At 49.6% G+C, this 10336-nt stretch overlaps 3 protein-coding genes across 3 annotated transcripts; 2 read left to right on the top strand and 1 right to left on the bottom strand.

Moving 5' to 3' along the window:
* An11g06080 (uncharacterized protein) lies at positions 1 to 1470 on the top strand (the record flags this gene model as incomplete). Its single annotated transcript, XM_059750317.1, has 2 exons — positions 1 to 1250; positions 1317 to 1470. Coding segments are annotated over 2 exons (1404 nt in total), but the record flags the coding sequence as incomplete, so codon positions are not given.
* A 769-nt stretch (positions 1471 to 2239) lies between these two features.
* Positions 2240 to 2551, bottom strand: An11g06070 (hypothetical protein; the record flags this gene model as incomplete). Its single annotated transcript, XM_001394554.1, has 1 exon — positions 2240 to 2551. One exon carries the CDS (start codon positions 2549 to 2551, stop codon positions 2240 to 2242), a length of 312 nt encoding a protein of 103 aa, XP_001394591.1.
* Positions 2552 to 3537: 986 nt separating this feature from the next.
* On the top strand, positions 3538 to 9969 carry An11g06060 (uncharacterized protein; the record flags this gene model as incomplete). Its single annotated transcript, XM_059750316.1, has 6 exons — positions 3538 to 4267; positions 4324 to 4491; positions 4541 to 4714; positions 4945 to 5422; positions 5535 to 5894; positions 5952 to 9969. 6 exons carry the CDS (start codon positions 3538 to 3540, stop codon positions 9967 to 9969), a joined length of 5928 nt encoding a protein of 1975 aa, XP_059601637.1.
* Between the last annotated feature and the right edge of the window lie 367 nt (positions 9970 to 10336).

Here is a 10336-nt window from a genome sequence, read left to right as displayed (position 1 = left end):
CTCACCATGGGCTGGGGTAGTGGCACGTCTCGTCTCCCATATCTTGTGACCCCCCAACAAGCCATCGCCAATCTGTCTTCCTCCGCAGAATTCTACATCACTGACTCGTTCCCCTCCAACCTCAATCCCAATGCCTCTGATATCGCGCTCGTCTTCATCAACGCCGACTCCGGCGAAAACTACATCACCGTCGAAAACAACCCCGGTGACCGCACCACCGCAGATCTCTACGCCTGGCACAACGGCGACGATCTCGTCAAAGCCGCAGCGGACGTCTTCTCCACCGTCATCGTGATTGTCCACACCGTCGGCCCTATTCTCCTCGAGAATTGGATTGATCTGGACCCCGTCAAAGCCGTCCTCATCGCCCATCTCCCCGGTCAAGAAGCAGGCTACTCCCTAACCGACATCCTCTTCGGCTCATCCTCCCCAAGCGGCCACCTCCCCTACACCATCCCCTACAAAGAATCCGACTACCCATCCAGCGTCGGTCTCCTCGACCAAGCCTTCGGACAAATTCAAGACGACTTCACCGAGGGCCTGTACATCGACTACCGCCACTTCCTCAAAGCCAACATCACCCCACGCTACCCGTTTGGTCACGGCCTCTCCTACACCACCTTCACCTACTCCACTCCATCCCTCACCACCGTCACCGACCTCGACACTGCCTACCCCCCAGCTCGCCCCTCCAAAGGCCCAACCCCATCGTACAGCACCGCCATCCCAAACCCATCCGAGGTCGCCTGGCCATCCTCCTTCTCTCGTATCTGGCGCTACTTGTACCCATATCTCGACAACCCGCAATCCGTCACCAACTCCTCTTCATCCTCATACCCCTATCCATCCGGCTACTCCACCACTCCGAAACCTGCACCCCGAGCTGGTGGTGGCGCCGGTGGAAACCCCGCCCTGTGGGATGTTGCCTTCGCGGTAGACGTAACTATCACAAACAGTGGGAACGTTAGTGGTCGCGCTGTGGCCCAGCTGTATGTCGAGCTACCGACTGATACACTGGGGGTAGATGCGCCGTCGCGGCAGCTGAGACAGTTTGAGAAAACGGGGATCCTGGAGCCCGGGGACAGTCAGACGGTGGTGCTAAATGTTACGAGGAAGGATGTGAGTATTTGGGATGTTGAGGTGCAGGATTGGAGGGTTCCTGTGGGTGGGGAGGGGGTTAGATTCTGGGTTGGAGAGAGTCTGGGCGATTTAAGAGGGAGTTGTTTGGTCGGGGGTGGGTGCGAGGGTGTGTAGGTGGTTTCAATGCTTGGTTCCTGTAATTGAAGTAGTAATAACTATGTGGTATATCTGAGTAGGTCATTGATGGCTGTAACAGCAGGTGTCGAGTTATGTATTTGTGACAAGAACGCTGATAAGAACCATCCTATTCGATGTGAGAACCTCCAGCACGACTTCGATCGCATCCGCAAAATAGTCCATGAGCTTAGAAGTATTCGTATTTATGGCTAGATACGATTAGGTATGTCCGCTACTTACTAGTACAGTAGCCACTAGGAGTGGTTGATCCGGGGATAATTTACTGGAACCCAACACGAGGGACGTTTCCATCCATGGCACTGACTCGTATGTGTCACTTTAAGTAAGGTTATCACAGAGGTCTCAAATCAAAATGTCGGCATTCAGGGATTATCGGATATTTAATGGAATGATACCCATTAGCTCGTGTTCGGTGCCGAGAACCACGGTAGGGGTGAAGTGTACCCTCCCGTCAATTGGTATTCGGCTGCAGTCTCCGCTCACTCAGTTATTTGGTGGAAAGGTCTAGGGATTACGAATACTGCGGGTTAATTTAAGCTTTGAGACAAGCTTATTGGCCTCTAGTAGTCGAACAAATTAAATGCGATATTGATGACTGAGCTCCGCCAAGACCAAACCCGATATATATTTGCGGCTACTGTGGGGAGCAGGTAGAGTACCACTTTCAATCTGTCCACATGTAATAAGATAATCATCTGCACAGAAATGATGGGAATAGATAGTACAATTTCCCGGTAGCTGAGCTTTTGATATCATGAAGCCAAACAATCACAACACAAGAAAGAGAGAGAGAGAGGGGCCAAAAAAAAAAAAAAAAAGAGGAACATCAAATGACTTGACTCGAGCCTTTGGAAGTACCAATTTCTTAATTACTTTCAACCACAAAAGCAGCATTAGCCCCTCTCTTTCCGAATCCCCTTCGATATTTGTTTTAAAGCCAGTAATAGGAAATGGCAGGAGATCAAATATCCGCAGCATCAAAGGTCACCCGTAAATGGGCAGTAGTCCAGCCGCGCCAACCGTGTCTGCCGGTATCAGAACCATCCGGACCATAGGTGACTTCCTCGTGAGACGGGTTCTCGTAAAGCTTGCCATGTTCCTTGACCTTTCGAATTCTTCCTTCATAGTTGAGGTAGGCTGTGCGAGGGTCGTCGGCCATTTCGTTAGCAAGCTTTTCTTTAACTTGCACGGAAAGGCGATTCTTTAGATCTCCCATGGAGGGATGGCGACCGCTGTGTTCACCGTAGAGGTCTGTAAAGAAGGTTTCGGACATGGTGTGGCTTAGAATGTGTTGTAGTCATGTGAGGTTATATTAACTATATGAGCTTGGAGGAAAGGGATCAATTTGGGATATGGATGATGGAGCGCTTTTGGGAGGATGTACTGGGGTCGTCGATGGCATATATACGCCAAGTAAACTTCTTGGAGTGGATCCCCCTATGTGAAGGCACACCAAGGGCTATCAACCAAAGCTTCGGCAGCTCTCTTGCAACTTGCCCTGAACGGTCGGGGAACCAATCAACAAAGGCTATCATATTCAATAAACGAAAGGTCTATTCATGGAACCTGGATTTCATCACGAATTAGCGTAGGATATCGGCTTGATTTTCTGATCTAGATGTAGGATATATTTGTTAGGTCAGCTCGTCTGTAGTCTTGACACCCTTAATTTCAACGCATCGAGACGTACCACTTGTGTTAATCTAGGTGCACTGAGTATGGTGGATTACAGGCATCTCAAACCACCTTTCTGCCTCTAACCTGGGCTATCTATGGACAGATATCTATCCACCAATCTATACAGTAGTATGGTACCTCTCACCCTTGTTGCCAGTGTGGGCCGTTATTTACGTACTGCAGGCCTCTGTCGGACTATTAGCTATCGTCACTGTACCTTGAACCCGGTTCGATGTCGCGGATCTCATGTATCTAGCTCGCTATATGCTATATATTGGATGGAATGCAAGTGGCGGTAACTATCTGAGTGAGCGTTTGGGCATCATGATGAGATGGGATCATCGCAGGATTGGGCCCCCACCTTGGATACGAGGGGCACCGGACGAGGCTCTCCTTTCAAGTTTCGGATCTGATCTGCCAGCCTGATTGCACTGCCACATCTCTGCTTACATTCCTTCTGCACGCTGACGCCTCCTCGTCCACGTCTCATAAAACCCAAAGGGCACGCCTTCGGATTATATTGTGGTTGTGATGCTGTGAGCGTACGTTTGGCAGAGAACTGCTGGAAAAGCCAGTCTCACAATGACCATCTCCGCAACCCCAACGCCCTCGCTTTGGGCCATCGCCTTCTCAACTCTTTCTGAGAAAGACCGGCGGATTTTCAAGCTCCCCGATACGTCGCCTTTAGATCCCAAACAGATCTTGACCGAAATCCTGGTAGCGCTTGAGACACAGCGCGACCGATGCAAAAGAGACGAATGGACCACGGTCAGCATCGGGGGCAAAGAGATTGTCATTCGCGACGTATGTTCCAAGATAGTTGCGTATGTTAAGAAGTTCATGGAGGTGGTAGATGCAGCTGTCCAAATTGACCCTGCTCATGCTGCATTACCCTGGGCGGGTGTGCGTTTCCTGCTGCAGTTGACATTTATGGCGTTCGAGACCTTTGGTGCCATAGTGGAGGGCCTTGAAAAAGCAACTCGACTGATAGCCCGTTGCGGCATACTCGAAGCCCTGGTCATCCGGAATAGTAGTGCAACGAATGATGCGAAGGTAGGCTTAGAAGAGGAACTGGTGAAGCTGTATTCGGCGGTCTTGGGTTTCATTTGTAAGGCCAAAAAACACTATGATGGATCGCGCATGAGTAGGCGGAATCTTCCCTTGAAGCCAACGCAGCTTTTGTCTGTTGACGATGAACATATAGAACGTGTTCTAAACCTTACCTCTCGGCAGTCTCTCCAAGACTCGGTCAAAGAAATGGAGGTTGCAGAGCAGCGGGTACTTGTGATGAAGGGTCTAGTTGATAGCGAACGTAAGTCTTTCGCGAGATCACCTTACGTTGACAACTAATTTAAAACCCTCTGTCAGGGATGGAAAGCGTTCATGGTGGGGTTTCGACAATGCTCTTTACCATCGCTTCAGTCGCGAACGGTGTCGACAATATACAGACACGACTGGACAAGGCATTTGCAGATCTCGATCAACCTATTGTTAGGATCGCGGATGAGGTATCTGATCTGCATATTGCTCTCAAAGGTCCCATCCCTACTAAATTCAATAAGTGACCAGTACTAACTTCACTTAGAAAGCGAGAGAAGTGAACTTTTACAGTGGCTTTCCACTGTTACCATACAACAACATTACAAGGAAGCATTGACTTCTGTACTTCCTGGATCCGGTGAGTGGCTTTTGAATGAGCCACGCTTCGTTAATTGGAAAGATTCGAATAGTTCAGAAACCTTCTGGCTACATGGAATACGTAAGTTCCAACTAGACATACTTGGTATACATGCCATTATAAGCTGACAGAGAATGAAGCGGGATGTGGGAAAACAAGGCTCACGTAAGCTTCCAATCCAGAAAGTGTAGTCCTCCACTGATCTGACTCGCGATCCAGCGCGATCGTAATCGATCATTTACATCGGCAGAGCAGTGGTGTATCCCAACCAGCACCAATTGCTCATTTTTTCTGTTCGCGAAACCCTGCAGAGCCGGAACGCAGCGATGCTCGCGAAATACTACGATCGCTGCTTAAACAGGTTTCACTCATTGAAGGTGAAAAGACAATAAGACTTCCTTCAGTTGAAACCTATCAAGAACGACGAGCAGAAGCGAGCCACACCGGAGAAAGGCCAGCGCCACTTACAGTGGAAGAGTGCACTGAGCTCATGTGTGAAATTGGCCGGGCAACTCCGCTTACGATTGTCATAGATGCATTAGACGAGTGCAACTCTCAACAGCGTGGCATTATTATTCACGCTCTTCAAGAAATCCGACGCCAGTGTCGAGATGTTGTCAAGATCTTCGTGTCCAGTCGCCATGAAGCAGACATTGCAGCTCACTTTAATGAAGGAGAAGTCTCAGAGGTGACTGCTTCCGCAAATGAAAAAGATCTGAACCGGTTTATTGGGATCCAGGTCGAGTCCTTTGTGCAGAGGTGGTCTACAATACACGAGGAGCCTATACAGTTGTTGCAGCAGCTTGAGAAGGAGATAAGAGAGGCACTCGCGGCAGGCGCACATGGAATGCGAGTAAATCCAGAGCGTTGCTGTCACAACACATGATGCTAATAGTAGCAGGTTCCTCTGGGTGACGCTCCAGCTCGAACGTATTTGCGATATGGAACGAATCAAAGATATCGACAGTATCCGCCAAGTATTGAGGTCTCTACCGCAAACATTGAATCAATCATACGAACTCCTGTATAAACGGATCCAAGACATGGGTGAAGGCCCGAGGACGGTCGCCTTACAAAGCCTTCAGTGGCTATTATGCGCGAAAAGGAAACTCTCAGTGTCTGAATTCCTTGCGGCTGTCAGGAAATCCCCGGTGAAATGCACTTCTATATCAGCGAGGTCAATCATCGACTACTGCTGCAATTTGGTTGTCATTGACAACGTGGCAGACACTTTCCGCTTAGCGCACGTCACGGTCCGAGAGTAAGAATTCTTGTCCACTCGAAGCGAAAAAGTACAGAACTGACAGCTCATACACAGGTTCCTGGAAAAAAATTCCAACGACGCCATTCTTGAGGCTAATTTGACTGTATCTCGGAGATGTTTAGGCACTTTTCTTTGGGGCGAGTTCAGCGAAGATGGTCTTCTACACTATGCAACGAGATACTGGCCCGCTCACGTACAGCAGCTAAATGGATCGCACCAAAGACATGAAATTCAGGCAGTAATGACCGAATTTTTCACTCAAGAAGAGCACTTCGAAGACTGGATAGAACATCTCGACGAACGTCCAGTGGAAGAAGGCTATCGTTGGAGTAACTCGCTTGAGAGAAAGCTCGAAGCATGTTTTGCTTCACCGCCATCGGCCTTGTTCACAGTTTCCTGTTTTGGCCTTTCCGAAGTGCTAGATTTTCCAGAGGTCATGGAGATGATCGATGTGAACCAAACCAATAGGCATGGGACTTCAGGCGTGTATCTCGCTGCTCGCTGGGGCCACACTGGTGTAGTCCGGAAATTACTTCAACTGGGAGCTGATGTCAACGGACCCGGGTATCAATATGGAGGTCCACTCCAAGCAGCGGCATTTAGTGGCCATGAAGATATCGTGCGAGCCTTGCTGGATAGTGGTGCCACTTTTTCTTCGACTGAGAAGGGTGAATACTCAAGTCCACTCCACGCAGCTCTAGCAAATGGCCATGATAACATCGCCGAGATCTTGATAGACAGTGGGCTTCAGCTGGTCACACAAAAGCAGTTCGCCGATGCCTTAGATACTGCCAGCTTCAAAGGATTTACTAACATAGTCCAGCACCTTTTAGACGGCAAGGCTGGCAGTTTCACACCTAATATCTGCCCTGACCCTCTCCAGGTTGCTCTCTTCGGTGGCAAAGCACGGCAAGCGAAGCGGTTGCTTCAGAGCTGCACTGACATCAATGAAGAGAAAGGGTACTTCGGAAATGCTCTTGCTGCCGCCGTTGCTAGTCGTAAACTTGCCCTCGTGCAGTTGGTTGTTGATGCCGGTGCCAGACTCGACGCTCGTGGACGTTTTGGCTTGCCATTGCGGGCGGCTGCGATAACTAATCAGCTTGATATTGCGACATACTTCCTCGATAAAGGCGCCGATCCTAATACGAAAGATGAAGATTTAGGTGACCCACTTCAAGCCGCTGCGTCTTTTGGAAAGTTGGACATGATGCTTCTGTTGCTTTCCCACGATGCATCTGTGGACGGTTGTGGAGGGCACTTCGGTAATGCACTACAAGCTGCCTGCTTCAATGGTCATGAACAGGCCGTTCGACTTTTGATTGATCATGGTGCTTCGTTAGACCGCAAAGGCCGGTATCGCGATGCACTACAAGCTGCCGTATACAGTGGCAATGAAAGGATTGTTGAGATTCTATTGATGGCTGGTGCTAAGCTCAACCCAGGACGAGAGGGTAGGGTATATTTATGCAGCTGCTCTGAGAGGACGCAGAGACTTGCGTTACCGGGCCGGAGGAACGGAACTGGACAGCTAGACATTCCTACAGAGCTCGGACCGCTAGAGATTGCTGCGAGACGAGGCGACGTCAAGTTAGTTGAGAAGCTCATAGCCAAGGGAGCAACCATCGACGCACCCGACGCGAATGAAGAGGATAATGATTATCATAATGGATGTGCGTACACTGCACTGGAAATTGCGGCTTTCTGGGGACATCTCGGAGTGGTGCAGTGTCTTTTGGATCGTGGAGCCGATATTGATGCGATACGACAGACACTAGGGACTCCATTGCAGGCGGCCATGGAAGGGGGTCATTTTGATGTTGCAGACGCGCTGTTGTTTCGTGGTGCGGAAATTGATAAGCATTGGACTATGTTTGGGTCCTGCTTACAGGTATTTTCCGAGCGGGGAGATATTGAGACAGTCGAGTTTCTATTGCAGCGCGGAGCAAACGTGGAAGATCGTGGAGGTGAAAACGGCAATGCACTTCAGGTGGCTTGCAATGCAGGACACATTGATATTGTGAAGTTGTTACTTGACAGTGGAGCCGATGTGAGATCGCGTGGACGGAATATCGGGAACGCGCTGCAAGCTGCATCGTTGGCCGGACATCTTGACATAGTGAAGCTGCTGGTTCATCGTGGTATAGGAGTGGATGAAGCTGATGGAAATTCTGAAACGGCGCTTTGCCTGGCAGCAAAGAATGGCGACGAGCACATGATGAACTTTTTGCTCCAACAAGGAGCTAAAGTTGATGGCAATTCCATTCTCTCCGGTGACAGACCCGACAACCTGGAGTCAGGTGGCGAAGTTGAACGAGACGAAAATTTGGTGGCGATACCATTGCACCTTGCCTCCGTTCATGGACATGAATCTGGAGTCTATATTCTTCTCCAGAATGGAGCATATGTCCATGCCAAAGGAAAGCTGCGTCTGAAACAGACCGGCCCATCTGATGAATGCGACTTCAGCAAGCTACTTTGCAATCCATTGTTCGCGGCATGCTTTTGGGGCTATGAGTCTATTGCGAGGCGATTGTTTCAGTACGACCCGTGGGGATATGCGATTCATGGCACATTTACATCTGCTGTAGAGACGAGCCTCGCCCGCAAGAAGGAATCCATTGCAACAATGCTGGTTCAAGAAGCAGTTCGCGCAGGATTCCAAGCGGAACAACTTGATGGTGTGTTCAATTATGCCTGTGCAGAAGGATATGCAGGAATTGCGACACAGATACTAGAGCTTTGTGGTCTAGAACGTTGGCCAGATGCAATATTGGTAGCTACAAAGCAGGGTAGAAGTGCCGTTGTCGAAGCTTTACTTCAGAATGGGGCTGACATGAACGCCCGTGATGTGCATGGCAATCTCTGTCTGGACATTGCAATTGAAAAGGTCCAAAAATTTCGCCATACCTGGTGGGGTTCCAACCCACCAAATTGGATTGAAGTGGTCAGGATGTTCCTTTGTGCGGGGGCAGAGTCAAATGATCTACCAAGCAAGATCAAAATAATTGTCCCGGACGTTGTACAGAGAGGAAGCCTTGATGCTTGGAAGGCAGTGGACCGGCGTCAATACGATGTGGCCAACCACGTTGAACTATATCCGAGGTTTTTAATTTGGGCATCGGAGACGGGCGATCTCGATAAAATTGATTACGTGGCTGGAAAGTATGAGCCATCAACTGGAGAAATCAAACGCGCCGTCGTGGCTGCAATGGAGGGTGTGCGAAACAACTTACCTCCTGTCGAGGCCCTACTGAAGCTCAAGACACCACTCTTCTTCAGTGACAAGGAGGATGGCGAGAATGATAAAGAACCCTTAGTCCTTGCTTCCAGCGAAGGGTATAGCGAAATACTCGCAGTCTTGCTCCAGTACGCGACACACAGCTCGTCAATCGTTGAAGAAGCGTTGAAAACAGCCATCAGCCGCAAACATGTCACCTGCACACGCCTGATTCTTGACTCGCAATTTATTAATCCCTCTGAGCGGCTGGAGATATGCTCTCGTCTCATTCAACACTGTTTTCCCTTCTGTTCGAAAAAGATGCTCGAATATTTGTTGGATGAAGGCGTATCCCCGAATACCAGGGATCCGGAGACGGGCGAAACCTTATTGTACATTGCTGCTAGAAAGAAGGACAGCAAAGGCGTCAATATCCTTATCTCCCACGGTGCTGATGTTCATCTCATGGGAGGGGAACACGGAACTGCCCTACATGCAGCAGCCGTTTCTGGCTCCTGGAAAACGGTGGAATTGTTGCTTTCAGCGGGTGCAGATATTAATGCGCGGGGTGGAGATTACGGAACCCCGCTTGTAGCGGTGATGGCGCAGAAGTGGAGGGAAACTTGCTGGAAGGCTGAGTTCAATATGTCTTGCAGCTGGGAATGTCATCGCTGCGTTGCGAGAGTGTTGCTGGAGTGGGATGCAGATGTTGATGCTGAGGGAGAGTTTGGCACGGCTCTACAGGCTGCGGAGATGGTTGGTAATGAGGTCGGGATGAAGATGCTCACGGGGGAGGATGAGGTGCTCGTGGAGGGTGGTGAAGGGAAGGATAGTGACTTTGAGGACTCGGATTGAGGATGACCTGTTTAGACAATGGAAATTGGACTTCATAGTTTTGATTGGCATGATGACATACGTAGTCTGTCTGTAATATCCGCTAGGACCCTTGTCAGTAGCCGGAGTACGGCTGACGGTGGACATGACAGTTCATCAATACGGACAAGGATGGTGAGATTGGCTTGTGTATAGTATGCCCTTACGGTCGTTCATTCGCACCGCAAAGAGCGACAGGATGTTCTATAGCACATTTAGGTTGAGATCTGAGCCTTTCGTGAAATATCAGACGACTTGGGAACTAATTCACAGTGCGTGCAGTTACTCGACTGTCAGGGTGACGATAGGCCTTTCCAGACATTCAGCAAAGCGGAATGCCTATTTAGCA

The sequence above is a fragment of the Aspergillus niger genome (genome assembly GCF_000002855.4).
Source record: "Aspergillus niger supercontig An11".
Classification (NCBI taxonomy): domain Eukaryota; kingdom Fungi; phylum Ascomycota; class Eurotiomycetes; order Eurotiales; family Aspergillaceae; genus Aspergillus; species Aspergillus niger.
This window is presented reverse-complemented; position numbering and strand designations above follow the sequence as displayed.